The 19,428-nt window shown below is 36.2% G+C and overlaps 1 protein-coding gene across 11 annotated transcripts in view; it reads right to left on the reverse strand.

Annotated features, from left to right (window-relative positions):
• Positions 1–19,428, reverse strand: part of LOC5567292 (alpha-1,6-mannosyl-glycoprotein 2-beta-N-acetylglucosaminyltransferase) — a 318,648-nt gene that overhangs the window by 151,578 nt on the left and 147,642 nt on the right. For 10 of the 11 annotated variants that reach the window (XM_021837631.1, XM_021837627.1, XM_021837632.1 and 7 more), the window contains one exon: positions 6,166–6,769. In XM_021837631.1, the coding sequence (XP_021693323.1) occupies positions 6,166–6,172 (7 nt within the window). In that variant the 5' untranslated portion in view covers positions 6,173–6,769. Of the gene's footprint in view, positions 1–6,165; positions 6,770–9,043; positions 9,123–19,428 lie in introns of those variants that run through there. The other variant, XM_021837633.1, reaches the window with a different exon arrangement.

Here is a 19,428-nt window from a genome sequence, read left to right on the forward strand (position 1 = left end):
TCATGCAATCCAATGTTTAACATGATTTTCACCTCCAGCAAACCAAGCAAAAAAGAAACCAGTGCTGGGAATGGTAATAGTAGTAGGCTTGAATTTCGCGAAAATTACGTGACTTTCCCAGTAGAGTAGTTCAAAAACGTGAATCTCATCGAGTAGCCAATGTTGGGTGCATGAATTTTTTAAATCGTTAATGTCATTGAAGGCTCTAAATGTGGGAAATGCAGCGGGAAATAGGACATTTTTCTACAGAACACTAAAATTCTTGTGACATTACTTTTCAGTGCATGAAGTTCATCTCAAGTACATTCGTCACAATCGCTCATGGTAAATGTATTGAGTCGTTTCCGGAACGGACACACAGGAAGACAATACCTACCTAAATCAATAAATTCTTGAGCACCAATCGATCCAATTATATTAGAACGAAATTCCAGCATAAATTAATTGTTGGTAGTATCCCGGCTAAGGATGCATAACAGAATTATATCAGCACGTGTTATTATGTTAAAAGTTTTTTTTTTCGAGCATAGGTTGTTATAAACTTGATGCAGGATGTTGTTGAAATAACTAAAATTATAACAACAAGTGTGTGAATAGTAACACAAACATAACAAAATGTGTTTTAATTATATCAAAAACATATCAAACCAAGTTATAATGTTTGATACGAAGTATCAAAATTATAATACTCTTCGATATACGATAATATTGTATATTATTGAAATGCCTAAATAACTATTTAATTTTGTTATAAAGTTATTAAAAATGAACAAAAAAATATCTCAAAGGGAAATGAAACACATTTTGTTATATTTTTGTTCTAATATGTTCTGTGGATAACGGAGCCTAACAAAATTATATCATAATATGATATGCATATCATATTCTGTTTAAATTTTATTATATTTTTGTTACAAGCCTCTAGTCGGGATGGCACGTGCCACTGATATCAATGCAATGAGTTGAAAAAGTAGTATCCGTCGTATACATAATTGGAAATATGATAATCAATTTTACACGATGGGTGAGTTTAGTTTTGATCCAGATAGCACAAGCATTGATAGGATTTATCCAAATAATGAACATATTGAAAGTTGTTCGGTAAACCGATCCGCATGGTTATTTAATTGATCAACTCGTTGCGTGTGGTAAAGATAATCAAATTATAAAAAAGAAGCACGTGCTTTAATGGAATTTGAACTAACGACTCTTTTCTTCGATTTCCAAATAGCACACATGTAATAATCGATTATATATGACCATATTGATAGATTAATCACTATATGATCAGATCTGGTATAACATCAGTTGACATGCCCTTATTTAATATGTGTGTTACTTAGGTAGAACAACAAGAAGTCTTATTTGAAACTTCGCAATTTTTTGATAATAATGGATAAATTATCAGAAGCAAAAAAAAAGACCCTGCAAACCAGGTTAACTATTTTAAAACCATCAATTTGTTTTATATCGTTTACACGTGCCCATCACAGCATCTTCAATTTTCACAAGCAAGACTTAAACTCGAAGAGAAATACATAGAGCTTGATATTTCACCCCGCCATCGGTGAAATGGAGCACAAGGGAAGCGGAAATGCCATCACTGGGATGGTTTACATTTCTCTCTGAAGCAGAAACAAAAGACGGGAAAATTCCGAAGCATTGCGCAGGAAATTGTTTCGCAGTTTCCAGTCAGTAGTGGCGGCGAGAGCTTTTTTCCTTCTACTGAACAACGGACACCAGGATGAAGACCCGATCAGAGAATGAAAACTAATTGAAAATTAGTTCTAATGTTGTGTGACAACTCAATAAGAAAATATTTCGATCAAGTTAACAACAATCATATCAGAATATGAGATCATTTTTTTATGATGATAAACAGAATACTAACACTTTTTGATGGCACCATATCGAACCTAAAACTCTTTTAGTGATTCTATATTTTTATCTTTAACTTTCAGGGTAAACTTGATTACCAGTTAAGCTATATTGTTTTGGAAACAGCTTTAGTTTTATATTTTTGGATTTGGATTAAAATCTGGGAAATGTTTATCAAAAACTGTTATTTATTATATAATGTTATGGAAACTAAATTTGATATCATATTGATAGAATTTCGAAATCAGATTCTGCTCGGGAAGGCAGGCAGCATCTTCGTCAGCAGACTCTTCGGCTGCTTGCACTGTCCGATGTTTAGAGAACGATAAGACATGAGACGCTTCAGCAGAATTATTACGCAAAAATTGAAAGACGAGATTCCGAAATCGTTTTTTTTCTCTGTTATGTTCTATTGCCGTACATTGCGAACGCGCAAATAAACGTCAAGAAAATTGGCTTTTCTTCGTTGTACTTTTCACAATTTGATGAAGGGATTTCAAACGGGTTGGGGGTAGGAAGGAAGGCTTTTGCTGGTGAAATGATGGCTTTGTGGATTCAAATGAACTTAATTGGAATAAGGTCGACATAGCGCCATGGTTGGGGAAGAATGATTTCTCATTACTCGATGACTGGCTGCCAAGAGTTGTGAGTTGGGAAATTTCCGAGGGTACTTGATACGTATAAGATGGATTGAATTTTAATTTAGTAATTTTCCATTTCATTCACTTGTTTTACCCACCTGGTCGCAAAAATAATATTCTATAACACATAATTTTCTACTTTAAATCAATAAATATGCTTATTATATTATTTTACCGACAAAATGTTTGTTATTCTTTATTAATCTTCATTAGAAGAATTGAAATATAGAAAAACTAAATTTTTGAAAACAATTCCTTGGCACAATTCTCAAAGCAATGTATGACAAAGAATTCAAAATAAAGAAATCCACTTATGAAATTTTGACCTGAATTTGAAGAAATGTATCTGACACCATTGTCGGAAATTTGTCCCGTGGGCTTCGGAGACAAATAACTGTCATAATTAAGTAGACAGTAATGGAGGTATTCTTGGCGAGAAGCATATGTTTACTGAGCGAAATCCTAGTGAATTCCATTCTGGGATCATTCAGATATTTAGGAATCGAATGGCATAGGAAATTTTATTGGAAATTGTGCCAGAGATTCCTCATCGATTGTTTTGTGGTGTTTTGTTAGTGAAATTTTCGTAGAAAGCATCAAGATTTCTTCCACGAACTTTGCTAGAAATTATTTCATTGGGGTCACCAGTTCGTCATATTAGTTTTGCTCTAGTTATCCCATCATAGTTATAAACTAAGAAAAATATCTTCCAGCTGTATCACAAACAAGTTTCAAGTTACAGAAGCAAGATGCTCTTCCACTATTACTCAAGATCGTCAAGAAAATTTGTCCGTGATTGTGACTCTAACAAAAAATGTTACGTAACCCTTCTCGTAGAAAGTTCGAATCAGCATGATACCAGCATCAGCTGGTTTCGCCAAAAATGATAAGACTGCCAAATTTTTTATATATATTTTTTTTCAATTAAACAAAATTAACGACATGATAGAAATAAGAAATTCCTTTTAAAAATGCCTACAATAAGGTGTACTCCGCAGTTCAAGATGTTTTTAATTTCGAAATAACTCAAAAAGTAAATTTGAAGCCATTTTAGGACATTTTAAATCATTTTAAGCTATTTTAAGCCTATGTAAGCCTTGGCTATTAGCTTTTTTTTTGGCTATTAGGCCACTTACCCAATTATTATTCATTTTTTTTTTTGAAGCCGTTCAAGCCATTTTAAGTCCAAGAGTTTTAGGCAGTTTAAGTTTTTTGAGCCGTTTTGAGCCGTTTTAAGCCATTTTATGCTACCTTTAAGCCGTTTTAAGTTTTTTATGGATTTTGGATTTTAATTTTCTATGAATAAATGTGAGATTCAAGAAAGAATTTATGTAAAAAATGCCCTTTTATAATATGTAGCGTCTATTTGAAGAATATAAACGGATTTTAGCGTAAATTTTTTGAAATTTTTTTTATTGAATTTTTCTTAAACAAATATAAGTTATTGTAAGTCGGTTCAAGCCGCTTTAAGCCGTTTTAAGCTGATTTAGGCTGTTTTAAGCCGTTTTTTGGATTTTGGATTTTGGATTTTGGCTTTTGGATTTTGGATTTTGGATTTTGGATTTTGGATTTTGGATTTTGGATTTTTGGATTTTGGATTTTGGATTTTGGATTTTGGATTTTGGATTTTGGATTTTGGATTGGATTTTGGATTTTGGATTTTGGATTTTGGATTTTGGATTTTGGATTTTGGATTTTGGATTTTGGATTTTGGATTTTGGATTTTGGATTTTGGATTTTGGATTTTGGATTTTGGATTTTGGATTTTGGATTTTGGATTTTGGATTTTGGATTTTGGATTTTGGATTTTGGATTTTGGATTTTGGATTTTGGATTTTGGATTTTGGATTTTGGATTTTGAATTTTGGATTTTGGATTTTGGATTTTGGATTTTGGATTTTGGATTTTGGATTTTGGATTTTGGATTTTGGATTTTGGATTTTGGATTTTGGATTTTGGATTTTGGATTTTGGATTTTGGATTTTGGATTTTGGATTTTGGATTTTGGATTTTGGATTTTGGAACTTTTGAGTTTGAGAGTTTGATCTTTAAATTAAAGGATTTTTTGCCTTCATTCTTATGTTGGCTTTTTTTTTCAATTCTTTTAAGGGTAGACTTCTAGATGTTTCACTCGATTGTCCATGGTTTTCTTATTAATTTATTTAAATATCTTTTAACATGATATGACAGAAATTCTTTTGGCCGCTAGTCTATATCGAAACTGCGAATAGTGTTGTACACGGAAAGCGATTTTTAACCTGTATAGTACAAAATACAATAGCGCGGCTATTGAAGGGTTAAAATAATGAACCATTACTTGCAATACTTCTTGTAAAATCTTCCTGGCATTCGAGTAAAGGACTGTGAAGAACTATACTTTAAAATTTCAAATGATGATAACTCTCAATCCAATTCATCCATACATTTCATGTTTGTTATGTTTATTAAGCAATTTTCTCAAATTTTACAAACATCTAAATAAAGCTCTCTTGAGCTTCGTTTATCTGTACAAAAGATCAAAATGGGCGTTGAAAAAATCTCATCAAATGGACACCAAATCTTAAGCACACACATTGTCTTAGAGAGAAAAATAGCAAAAATGGTAAAATACTGTTGTTAGTTTTTAAATATACCATAAATTTGAAACGAATTTGAATAACATGAAAGGTTATTACCTCAATACATTGATATTTGGAGTCCTAGGTGGCGCGGATGAAAAGGTTACTCTAGCAATTGTTAGAATTTTAGAGTTATCTATGTACAGTCATCTCTCCCTTACTCGATGTTTTGTATCTCGATATCGAGTTAGAGAACCATAGTAAAAGTTGGTTTTCATGGCTACCTCGATGGTCCCTTGAATCGCAGTTGCATTGATTTTGTGTTCTGTAACTCGATACCTCCCTAACTCGATGGTCCCTTCAATATCGAGTAAGGGAGAGATATCTGTAATATGTTGCAAGAAATAAACAGAACTACAAGAACGATAATTTAAAAATCCTTAACTCACAATAGAAAGAAAGATTAAACACTTGTCAATTTAAAAGGTTACAGAAAGTCATATTGAGAACCTCAATATAATAACTGGCAGAAGTTCGAACGATATGTCAAAAATGGAATAATAAGTGCAAATAACTGTCACTTATGGCACAAGAATTCTGAAGCATATTCTCAAACTACAGTAACATTTGGATGATAGAAATAAAGCAATTTGAAAATAGACAGGATTTTAATTTTAAGTTTAACAAGTTAGTTCGTCACAATCTTCAAAATTCACTAATAATTTTTTAGAAGAATTTCTTGAGGAACTCTTCAAGAAGTTCATGTTTTTTTTTTATACCTTTTTTTAAGTATTGCCTCTTACTAATCAGAGCAAAGTTTCAACTCAATGGGATCGTCGCTTCTTATTTTTCTTGACTTTACATCACCACTAGAACAGAACCTGCTGGGATCGAACCCAGACACCTTCAGCTTTGCTTTGCTTTGTAGCCGTGGACGTTTCCACTAGACTAAGGAAGACACTAAGACCGTCACTTGTTCGGCGTTTGAAACACAAAAAAAATATCTCTAGCTAGTTCCAAGTACCACCCATGAATATCTCGTGAGCCATATTTGAACCTTTTTTCATCGTACCGGAAAAGCCACTTACCTCTCATTATATAACCGGTCCCGGATTCTGCACCGCTTCGCTTTTGAGCTGCGCTTTCCGTGGTATTACGAAGCACTTATTTTTCTCTTCCCACGGTTCTAATGCTAAATGAGAGCAACTTTGTCAAACTAACTAAGGTTGAGTTTTTGATAGCACGTTGTTGACTGACCACGCACCACCCACCGATTCAGTCGAAGACGAGGTTGAAAAAAATCACTATCACAAAATTACTGCCCTTCCCCACACAAATGCACCCACACAGCGATGGACTACTCCTACTATTTCCGGCAGAGGATTAATTCGTGATTTGCACAGTCACCGTTCCGACTGTAGTGGGAGGCCTCTGAAGCGATCTGCACCGTCCTGCTCCGTTCGAGAACATGATGTAATCCGGAAACCGTGGGTGCACAACTGGGACCACGACTACTTGTCGCCGCTTCCGGGACGGAAAAAGTCGATGCTCTAGTGTTACACCGGTCGCCGTTGTCGTCGTTGTTAGACGCCGTGGTTGTCGTTGTCCTCCTTGTCGCCTCTATGTAGATAGGCGCCTTTTGCAATGTCTTGTTAACGGCTGTTGGTTCCGTTTATGAGATGAGAGTAGCATCTAGTTGGAAGAAAGGAAAAGAGGGAAGTGATTAAACATCCGGGTTATTTTTGCTGTAGAATGCATAATATAGTTGTTCGGTATTTGTGTAGGTACATGTTAATTGCAATCTTATATTATTTGAAGAGCACTTGCAAACATTTGGTGGAAAAATCAAAAAAAAAAGTTATATTCGACTGAATTGTCTTAATTCAGTTTACGAACATCGTGAAATAATGCGATACAGGTATGTTCCGTTTTTATCAACAGGATCGGCAATTTTCAGTTGATAAAAACGGAACCGTGACAAAAACGGAATAATTTTCTTAGACAAAATATTTTACAAATTTTAAAACAAAATTGCAGTTTTGCCAGGATAATACACAATTTCATCATATAAATGCACAGTATTGATGTTTTGGAGCTGTGGTTGGTATTAAGATTGTTGATTCGTATAATATTATTTACGATATTGGGTCTGTAATCAATCAATATGATTATTTAATGCGATAGATCTTTAATAGTTTAAGTTTTGTTGGTTAGATATTCATTGTATTTAACATGGAATATGAAACCGATAATAACATAAATGTGCTTTACATAATGAGATACGTCATATTTGTAAAAATAACTACAAGGAAGTGGGTTAAGCTGATAATTGTCTTTTTTCAAAAAAGATTTAACACGAATTAATTTATTTTTCTTCTATCCATGCTTATCCTTTTGCTTTTTATAAGAACAGTAATCTGAAAAAAAGCCTTTCCTCAGTTGAGATGTAATGCCATACAGACATTACATCCCAACTGAGGAAGAGCCATTTTCTGAGCTTACTGTTCTTATAAACACTTCCGCAGTTATCAACTGAGAGATTTTTTTTTATTTTGCTAAGGTACATTTTGCACACATCCGATTGGTGATTAAATGTGGGGATATGTTGCGATAGTTTTGCAACCTTAAATGAATATTTACAGTGTCCTGTGACTTTAATTGTCAAAATCTATTCTGTAGAATGATTGGGCAATTTTTCTTCACTACTTCGACTGGGATGCACTAATCGACATTCTAGAACAGCGCCACCTTTACTGTTTGCCGTTGAATCACGAATTGGCTAGCACTAACCTAAATAAAAATCCTACTATATTGTTTGGTAAAACGATGTTGAATACGTTTATCAAGAACACAAAGTGTACAAACTCCAGAACAAGCATTACCAAAATAGAACTTTTTGGTTAGAATCTCATTTGCTAAGGTTTATGAATAAGCGTAAGGTAGTTGGTATAAGCTCTTTATTAAACTTTTGGTCTCCACGAAGAGGTGCGTGTCCGCCCAAAAATCAAGATTCCAACAAATTTGAGATGGAAACGTGCGTGACGTGAGACAATTCAGTATCAACAGTTTCTTAAACTGTTAGACATCAGCCCTTTTCTATCTTCCCTGATGCAAACTTATTGTATGAAGATTCCAAATATTTCAATAGATTGTTTAGTTTTGCTGGACCTCTTCCCCTACCCTTGAAACAGGACCTAATCAATGGCTAATGCTATAATCTGTGTAATGTTATCGAGTTTGAGAGATGGAAGATAATGTAAAACATATGACGGGATCGACAGTCTTATCAAAAATAAAATGAGCTCGATAATGTTCCATGCCACCATCCATTGTGCCATGACATAGAAAATTATATGATGCCATGTATATAAGAATAAGGAGAGGTCTCTGTAACACGAATTCCAGACGATGCTAGTAGGCTTGATTATACTCCTGTACATCATCAGAGTTCAGTAACATGCAATTTTAAATCCTCAATAAAACATCAAAAACGCCTCATTTTTGCATCGTAGAGGAGTTCTATCAAGCCTGGTTGCTAGGACGTGGCCAGAGAAACTCTCGAATGTTGAAAGATGAATCAATCTTGTCCATCAGCCCATGCTAAATTTGAAAACTTCAATAATTTGGTGGATAGGAAGGAATCAAACCTTATTGAAACGTATATGACTTGACACCTACCATGTATCATAGGTGATCAACGCCAACATAATGTCGAAAATTCAACCCTGAGGCTAATGAAAAACATTTAAATAGCTTCAAATAAGTTTTGAGTTTATATTCCAAGCATTTTAAAAAATTAAGAAAAAAAACATTTTTTGTGTTGATAAAAACGGAATAATTTGTTGACGAAATCGGAACGTGACAAAATCGGAGCGTGACAAAATCGGAACGTGATAAAAACGGAACATACCTGTAATTGTTTTTTTGTAAATCTAAATAAATCGAAGAAAAAAATAAATACATTACCTATTCCTTGTTCCACATTTCTTCTTCTCCGCCCTTTTTCTGACTACGTTTCATCTGAAGCAGCTTCAGCGTAATGCGCACTTTAACAATCGCAATACTATTATAAATTAAATTCTCGTAACCTGGAAAAAAATTCAATTGTCTTCAACAAAATTATGCTTTGTTCGCACGCCATTTCACAAAGGGAACATCACATGAAGAAATTAGAATAAAAAAAAAATTAATTCGAAACATAGCGCGAATCGGAATGTCTAACATGCTCCGAATCGAAATTAGTTTCCATTTTTGCTTGTAACTGGAAAACTTTTTCATCGCTTCCATTTCACAAACGTTACCAAATTTTCCACACTTACATATTCCGCCGCAAGCGGGCACCAAAACGCAAAGAACAACGGTGCGAAAAACTTCTGATCTTCCCACACGCAAAACAGCCCGTTTCGGATTACATAACTTTCCGCTTTCGAAATCGAACAAAAACTATGCGGAAACTTTTCTCCCGGTTCTTAAAACAATTTAATTTCCGTTGGTTCAATCTGCACACTTCGGCACGAATCCACCATATGCTGACGAGGTCGATTTTACGCCAACCGGCGGAAAAGAGTGCTGCTTGGAATTGCATGAGCTTCTCTGATGGGTGGGAAAAAGTTCCGGGGCAAGGATAGGATCTAGCAAAACTCAAGACAGAAGCTCACAGACGACCGGCTTGCAACTTTTTCATCTGTGTTTCACTACTTATTAAGCTCGTACAGGATAGGCTACGAGTGCTGCATCAACCAGATGGACCTCCTTTATCTTTGTCTAGGAGTTTTCCTAAGGATGCACAGGAGCACAAAGGAGAAAAGTTTAATCGAAAATGTTTAACCCAGGAAGGGAGAACAAAGGGCACAGTTTGACCTTCCGGTAAGGTTTTTGTCTATACAAAATACTGCCACTTGTGCATTTCCTGAAAACTAACAATTTTAGGTTTGTGGTTCTTATTATCTATATCTATTTCAGTACGCTTCTCCTTAAACTGATGTTTATTTAAGTACAGTCATGCCTCCTGTAGATGCTGCCACCAACTTTTCCATGTTTTCAAGAGACTACTTCAGCAACTGAATGATTTCCTGAAAAAGTATATAAATATATGAAAAATGTTCTTGAAAGATCTTCATCTTCAAGAAGCATTTCTAGACGAATTCATAAACGAAGAACAAAAGAAATTGATATGGAAACTTCTGATGATACAATTATAAGAATTCATAGAGTACTTTTCTGAGTAATTTCTGGGGAAATCTCTATGCATTGCAAAATAATTCTTCAGCCACTGAAATATTTACTGAAAATTTTAATGGAGGAAATCTTAGGATAATTCATGGAGAAATTCTTCTTTATCCTTCGTCACCACAAATCGTTCTCCTGCTCGCTGTCTAAGATCATCCGAAGCACCTAACGCTCAAAAACTCTAAGAGCTAGCTTTCAAAAATTACATTGAAGGCATTTACGTCAATTGTAACAAATATTAAAAAAATGTTTTTATCCCCTCATTAATAGAAAATCAAAACTTTGTCTTAAGAACAAGCTTTTCATTTACGAACAAATTTTCAGGCCAGCCATGTTGGGCTGCTGCTGTACCAATATGGACTTGCTGTTGTAATACCAGAAAGAAAGTTCTGAAGAGGATTCAAAATAAAATCCTCCCTGGTATAGAACTAATGAGTGACATAGAATATCCAATGTTGAAACATTGGAGTAAATGTCAAATAAAATAATTAATAGTTTTAGACAAAAATCGTCACTAATAATGCATTATATATTAAGGTTAAGTTAGGTCAAGTAAACTTAAAGCGTGGTAAAATCAAATTATATATACAAATTCTGAACTGCTACGGCAAATGAAACGTAATGTTGTCAACCAAACTTAAATAAAAACTTAATTTTGTTTTACTACATTAGGATAAGGCTTTGGGACATTTCGTCGAATGACATTTGGTCGAATGACGTTTGGTCGAATGACATTTGGTCGAAAGTACATTTGGTCAAAGGACATTTGGTCGAAAGGACATTTGGTCGAATGGCTTTAGAACATTTATTTTTATCGAATGATGTTTAGTTAAACGGAAATTAGGTTGTAAGCTTATTTTGAATTGGTTTATTGAAAGATCATTTGGTAAAATTGATTATTGTTTTCCAAGTTTTGCAAAGTTGATAAGATAGCGTATTCTTGTGAATAATCTGAATCAACAAAAGTTGTTGAAAAAAAAAGAGAATATTTTATGCAGTCTTATTCTTAAACTTAATACACATTTTATTTCCAATTTAAAGTTATGCCAAAATCTGGGATTTCAATGTTAGTTCAAATGAATTTTTTAGTAGTGTTTTGTACATTGACTAAAATACTTAACTCTGGTGAATTTATTATTCTTTTAAAATCTCATCATTCTTTGAAAAACTGCTCGACAAGTTATTTTATAATTCAACGATGTGAACATAATGTTTTCTTTATTTATTATTCTTTTGAAATATCATCGATCTTCGTAATGAAGATCAGCTCATCTGATGGAAGCATTTGGAGAGAGTGCACGGGATCTTTCTTTGAATTCCGGGTCTTGCAGCTCACGGACGTGAGTAAGATTTTTGAATGCGGAAATCATAATTGAAACGGCAGGAAAAATTTGCTTTAAAGAAAACCTGCATGGCGAAGTCATGGTTTAAGGAAAACTTCATGGCGCAGGGGACGGTAACTCTACCTATGACCAATTGGCTTATTGTGACTTCCAGCTTAATAACATTCCTCAAGTAAATATATGGTTTTGCTGACAATGTTGATGACCTCGGGTGAATAGCAGAGTTTACAGTAGAAGCATTGAATTATTCAAAATGAAATTTGTGCATTTTTTTTGTATCGGGTAAGAGAAGACGAGTTGACTGAGCTGGCTTGTTTCCATTTAAGATCAGCTTATCCCGAATCGCAGAACATGCCATGCAGCATGAAACGTCGAAAACGTAAGAGGTTGATCAATATGTTGCAAGAGCGTCCATAAAATTGAATAACAAAATTTTGCTAATCGCATATAGATTGTTGATAAAATGGCTGACACTTTTTCAAATATTCAATCAATCTTGTATTAGCGATAAAATGCTATTATCGACGATAGTCAGACAAAACGAAAAACTTTGCTTTCATACTATTCAGACTCGAGCACTATCCTTTCCAAATATAAAATTTTATTTCTGTTGCAACTAAAAAGTTTCGACCAAATGTCCATTCGACAAAATGTCCGTTCGACCAAATGTACTTTCGACCAAACGTCATTCGACTAAATGTCATTAGACCAAATGTCTTTCGACCAAATGTCATAGATTCTAGGATAATAGTGTTGTGTAGCTCAGAACATCTAGATATAAGTAATAAATGTAATGTTTGGAATGATACTAATAAAGAGTTAAAAAACGAATCCTATCGCAACACTGCTTTCAAGGCGGATCTTGTTGCGCTCGGTTTCGCCTTTTAACGTACTTTGTATTTGTTGCATTCGCCACCAGCCCAACTCTTGTTGCTTCACGTTTCAGAGTGTACAGTAGGGTGCGGCTTATTTTTCAAATATTCGCAAAACCAAAAATTCGTATGTTCTTATGAATTTAAATCACATTAAAAAAAGAAACCTCAAAGTTACAGCAAAAAATATTAAGATTTATAGGTGGCACAAGCGTCTTGAAGGTGAATTTTCAAGTTATAAAAAATGGCCTTCATGAAGTCACCATAACTTCGTTATATTTTAACCAATTTTGAAACTTTCAGTACTACTATCTTCAAAATTAAGTAGATGAAAAACCGAATTCACAACCACACCATTTAATTCCACTAGAGTTTGTATCCTTCGACAGATACGCGTATTTCGACCTCAACTGTAAGGCCGTCTTCAGTGCCGTGTACAAGTCTCGACTTATAATTTATTATAATTTCAAAATTTAATTTACAAAAACTTTGTAGAATATCAAATTTGTATAAAATCGAAACTAGTCTTAGTTAAAAATAGTTTTTTCCAAATTTTCCCCATTTTACTAAAAAGATAATTTTTGTTTGAGCATAACTTCATTAATTGTCAAACGATTTCAACTCTTTAAGCATGTTTTCGAAGCAAATTAAGTTGTCTTCAAATTTTACATATAACACCATTTTCTAAAAAATGGTTTTAATTGAGTTATTTAACAAAAACTACCTAGAAACACGATTTCTCAATGAAAAAATCTTTTTTTATTATTATTAACTTTTTTTGCCAAAAATTGCATTTTTTTTTTTTTTTGAAGACATTAGTTTATAAAGCATCAAGTTTTAATTACGAGTTGAATAGTCATATATTTTTTAACATGTGCAAACATATTTTTGTTTCAAAATTATTAAAAAATTGTTGCAAAGTCCTTTTTAAAGGTTTAACGAATGAGAAAACCCAGTTTAAGCTTTAGAGATATTGTTCAACTGTCAAAAATTCGAAAAAAAACAGCATTTTTCGTTAAAAATGTTTTTGTGTAGTTTTGGTTGAATAAATTGGTAAAAAAAAAAACATTTTTTTAGTAGAATGTGTTGCATGAACAGTTTGATAAATTATTATTGAATTTGCGTCAAAAGCATGCAAAAAGATTTGGAGTCGATTGAGTATTTATGAAGTCATGGCCGAACAAAGATAAAATTTTAAGTGAAACGAGGAAAAGTTTGGAGTAAAATACATTTAACTAGAACTAGTTTTGATTAGAGACAAATTTGGTGTTCTACAAAGTTTTTGTAAATTTATTTTGAAGATAATGGTGCTAAAAGTTTCAAAATTGGTTAGAAAATAACTAAGTTATGGTGACTTCACTGAAAACCATTTTTCATAACTTGAAAATTCACCTTCAAGACCAGAGGCGCGTCCATGTTTGAATCCATGGGTAGGACAAACTTTGGTAAATATTTTGTGCAACAATGAAGCTAAGAAAAATTTTAACTCTGGACTGTAAATTGGAAGTTATTAAACATATTTGAGAAGCTCAAGCGCAAAGGTGTGTAAATGACATTTTGGTTTGTTTTGAGTTGAGTTGAGTAAATTCTACTGTTTACAAGGTGATTTTTCCGCTCAATAGAAAAACATGACATTACGACAAGTATTCTTTCTTCTTCTGTCGGGTGTGGGATCACTGCGTCCATTTTTTAGGACTATTGTGATATACCCTATTACTCTGTGTACACAATGTTTTCCAGTAGCAAATGTGCCTCCGGAATACTTTGCGCATTTGACTGAACTTTGAACCATCTGCCATTGATGGGCAGAAGTCCTAGGTTGCAGTGTTGTAGTTCCCCCAATCTGGCGTGATCAGCCTAATAAAGCTAACCACCTCCCTGGGGGATGCGTTCCAAATATCAGCTGGCTGTAAGTAGTGCTTGCCAAATATTTTGAACCTGCGATGAATGTGTGCACTGCAAGAGCAAAGAAGGTGTTGTGAGGTTTCGTCCGTCTCGTCACAGAAACGGCAATTTGTGTTTTGGACGACACCGATCTTGTATAAGTGGTATCTGCTTGGGCAGTGACCAGTTATTAGACCGATGTATGTCGGTGCAGCAAGCGGTGATCAGTGTAGGCGACTGCACGATCACTTCGAAGCGCTCCGTCAAACACTTGGGGGTGATGATCGACGATAAGCTTACCTTCGGTAGCCACGTCGATTATGCCTGCAAGAGAGCCTCCACAGCTATTGTGGCACTGTCCCGGATGATGTCCAATAGCTCTGCGGTGTACGCCAGCAAGCGAAAGCTTCTGGCCAGTGTCGCCTCGTCCATACTGAGGTATGGTGGCCCGGCTTGGGGCACGGCCTTAAGTACCAAGAGCTACCGTAGCAAGCTAGAGAGTACTTATAGGCTAATGTGCCTGAGGGTTGCGAGCGCGTACCGTACCGTGTCACACGATGCACTCTGCGTCATCACCGGTATGGTGCCTATTGGTATCCTTATCATGGAAGACATAGAGTGCTTCGAAATGCGCGGCACAAGAGGCATACGCAGGACTGCCAGACTGGCCTCCATGGTCAAATGGCAGCGTGCGTGGGACAGTTCCACCAAGGGAGTGTGGACTCACAGGTTGATTCCGAGGTTAGATATCTGGGTCAATAGGCGCCATGAGGAACTAACATTCCACCTGACACAGGTCCTTTCGGGCCATGGTTGCTTTAGACAGTATCTACACCGTTTCGGTCATGCGGGTTCTCCCGAATGTCCAGTTTGTGCAGGTTTAGAGGAAACGGCGGAACACGTTTTGTTCGTGTGCCCGCGTTTCCGCACAATGCGTGACCGCATGTTAGCCACATGCGGTCGGGACACGACTCCGGACAATTTGGTCCAGAGGATGTGTGAAGACGAGTTTGGCTGGAATGCCGTTTCATCGGCTATCACCCACATCGTCTCGGAACTGCAAAGGAGGTGGCGAGTGGACTCGAGGAGTGGCTAGTGCAGACGCTAAACAACAGGTGGTCCAAGGGTTCGCAGTCGGCCTCGTAGGTCATACCGGTGCCCTACGGTCGAAATCGACCCTTACAGCGATTAAGTGGCCGCGGGGAGAACATCCTGGTAGCGCTGCTGTCGTGGCGCCGGCCTACTGGGTGGATACGAGCCTCTGGTTGTTCGGGGCAGGTGGAGGCCCCTTCGTCAGCAATCCCAGCTGGTGCTAGCTGATAGGGCCTGAGCCTTCAGTAGGTCAAATTGCGAAGCCCGCAGTATCAGTTCTTGATACCTGCGGTGCAGCTGGGCGCGGGCGTAGTGGTCGACCCTGCCCGCTTTCAGCGGACAACGGGAGATGAGGACCACTTGGGAAGCTGGCAAAGCGCCAGCATGCTACCTTGGTGGACCCCCCTAAGCGTGTCATCGATGTTCGTTGCTGCATGGCTACGCAGCTAACCTGGAGGATGCGATGTGCAATAGCCCCTCTTCGAAGCAATGCCTTCTTGGTGGTCCCGGAGAGACGAAGGGTTTGGCGGCAATGGAAATGGTTTAGTGGGTCGGGGGTGTAGTCCTGTTTACTGCTTGCATGTAGTAAATGGTCCCTAACCCCACACGGCGTCTGTTGAGCAGATTATCCCCCCATTGCTTAGAAGAAAAAAAAAAAAAAAAAAGACCGATGTATGTTCTGAGATCCCTTTTGTTGAGACCTATAAGTTTTTGTGTTTGTGTCGTGTTTATTGTTACGAACCTTTTGGACTGATTCGCATTGGAAACTGTATTCCAATTTGATTGAATTTGACCGAACAACCAGTTGTTCAATTCCGTGTTTAGTGCAGAGTTTGAAATGCCAAGGAATGGCTCTGGACCAATGAACATATTGGTTGATCCATTCCTTGCTAGCTGATCGGCAATTTCGTTACCCTCTAGACCCGTATGTCCTGGGATCCAATATAGTTTAACTCGATTGCGTTCAGCTAGGGATTTCAGTGCAAGAATGCATTCCCACACAAGTTTTGAGTTGCAAGTGAAAGCCTTCAAAGATTGAAGCGCTGCTTGACTATCAGAGAAAATACAGATGGTGGCATGTCTGTAATTTCTTTTCAGACACAGCTGCGCACATTCCTTGATTGCATAGACTTCTGCTTGAAATACTGTAGGCCACTGTCCAAGAGAGACAGAGATTTTGGTTTTCGGTCCGTATACTCCAGACCCTGTCAAATTATTCATTTTTGAACCATCTGTGTAGAATTTAATAGATCCCGGTGAAATGGTGGGTCCACCTCCTTCCCATTCCTCACGAGAAGGAAAGACCACCGTGAATGGCGAGTCATAGTTTACCACTTTTTCCATCCAGTCACTACATTTTTCAACAATAGGATTTATCGAAAATTCGTTTAATATACTGAGGTGACCTGTTAAGTCCCCTGACAGTAGGACTGTTGATCGTTTTAGCCGAAGAGCACTTTTCTCAGCATCCAGCTTTATGAATTGATCCAGCCGGGGCAGATTGAGTATAGCATCTAGGGCAAACGAGGGGGTACTACGAACTGCACCGGTTATGGCAATACAGGCAGTACGTTGAATTTTGTTCAGCTTAGCTCTAGCCGTAGCTTCCTTCGTCTTAGGCCACCAAACAAGGGACGCATAGGTTATTCTAGGCCGAACGATTGTTTTATAGATCCACATGATCATACTGGGTTTTAGACCCCATGTTTTACCACAGGTCTTTGAGCAAACCCAGAGTGAATTGAGACCTTTATTTATGATTGTTTGAAGATGGGTGTTCCAATTTAGTTTTGCGTCAAGTGTGATGCCAAGATACTTGACCTCATTTGAGTAAACTAATTGAATTTGGTTCAAGAAAAGAGGGTGGAGTTGTACCTTTCGTCTTTTTGTGAACGGTACAATTGTTGTTTTTGAAGGGTTTATTCCTAGTTTCTCTTTTTGACACCAGGAGAGTGTGTGATTGAGAGCAATTTGCATCCTTGATGAAATAACGCTGTCAAATTTGCCTCGTACAATAATGACTACGTCATCTGCGTATCCAACAACTTCAAAACCCCTTCTTTCTAAGCTATCTAGCAGTTCGTCCACCACTAATGACCACAATAAGGGAGATAGTACTCCCCCTTGAGGGCATCCCCTTGTAGCCATTACAGTAATGCGCGAATCACTCAGCTCAGATGAGATCTGTCGATTTGCTAGCATAGCATGTACCCAGGTTGCAATGCATGGGTCGAAGTTTCTCCTCAACATTGCCGAACCTATAGACGAATAAGAAGCGTTATCGAACGCGCCCTCAATATCAAGAAATGCTATAAGAGCGATTTCTTTTGCATTAAAGGTTTTCTCGATCTTGTTCACTAGCGTGTGCAGTGCTGAGACCGTTGATTTTCCGCTTTGATAAGCAAATTGGGATTTAGAAAGAGGCATAGTTTTCATAAATTTAGAATCTATATACTCGCAAGTATTACTGTATCTGTTATTTATTATTTTTTCTAGGAATTGCATCGGAAATTTACTCAGGTATTTGCCCAAATGTTTTGATATTACTCCAGAAATTTCTAAAGGTGTTCATTTATTGATTATTTCCCAAAGAATTTCTCCAAGAATTTTGTGTATGATATCTCAAGAATTCAACCTGGATTTCCAAGGAGAACCACAGAAATGTAGTTTTTCCAAAGATTTTTTCGGAAATCATCTCAAGAGTGTGGTATAAATGCTTCATAAATCATGCCTCCCAAAAACTATATGATTCTCCGAGGAAGTCTTAACTGCTCCAAAATTTTATCCATTGATTCATGCATAGATTTCTCTGGGACATCCTTCAAGATCCCCAGTGAAAATGTCTTCTGAGCTTCAACCAATAACTTCTCCAGAAATTTCAACGAATTTTCATTAAAATTGTCTTACAGGATTTATGTAAGATTACAACTAGGGACTTTTAAAAAGATACATTCAGCAATTGACCCATTGCATTAGTATTCAATGCAAGCAGGATAAGCAAATAAGAGACTGTACAGACCATTAACTAAAATTGGTATTTTAAAGACCTTCAATTAAAAATAAAGAAATACATTAAAATAGAGATAAGGTCTCTGTAAAGAAACCTACAACCAGTCCTGTCTGGATCATTCATTGGATCAACTTTCGTTATCATTAAATTATTTCTATCCTCTTCAAATCAATAAAACTAAAATAAAATTCGACAAAAATAGACCAAACGGTTTTTTAACTAGTGAGGTTATTCTTAATTTCTCATCTATTTCTAGATAACAAATGAATAAACAGCAAATACTATGTAAATTTCTATAGTTATTTTTTTCTTCGCACAGAAATTACTCGATTAATCGCAAATGTTTTCAAAACAAATTGAATATGTTCATCGCGCAAAAACCCCGACAAATATTTAGCTGAAATTTCTTTAACAAAAACAAAAAAGAAATCTCCTAATAAAACGTAATTATCTGCCCAACATATTTTTTTGAATAATGCCACAACACATTAGTAGAAATTAAATCAAATCACTTTTCATGAATTTACTAAGAGCTATGTTCTTCCAGAAATGTCTACGGAATCTGCCAAGAACTTCTAGAGAGTGTGCTTTGGAAGTTCTATAAGAATTGCTTTAAAAATCGTCAAGAGAATTCAGCAATGCTTTGATAGATTTTCGTTCAGAAATCGCTAGAAAAGCTTTCTGCTGATCTTGATTTTATTTTTGTTGAGTCGTGGGTAGGACAATCCTTTGACTGTCCTACCCGGGTGTTTTGGTGCGTAGTACATGTCCTACCTGTCCTACCCACATCCCACGCCACTGTTCAAGACGCTTGCGCCACCTTTAAGTCTTACTATTTTTAGCTCAAACTTTGAGATTTTTCTTGAATTGTGATTTGAATTTATAAAGGCACACGAGTTTTTAGTTTTGATAACTTTTGAA

Source organism: Aedes aegypti, chromosome 1, assembly GCF_002204515.2.
Source record: "Aedes aegypti strain LVP_AGWG chromosome 1, AaegL5.0 Primary Assembly, whole genome shotgun sequence".
Taxonomy (NCBI): Eukaryota; Metazoa; Arthropoda; class Insecta; order Diptera; family Culicidae; genus Aedes; species Aedes aegypti.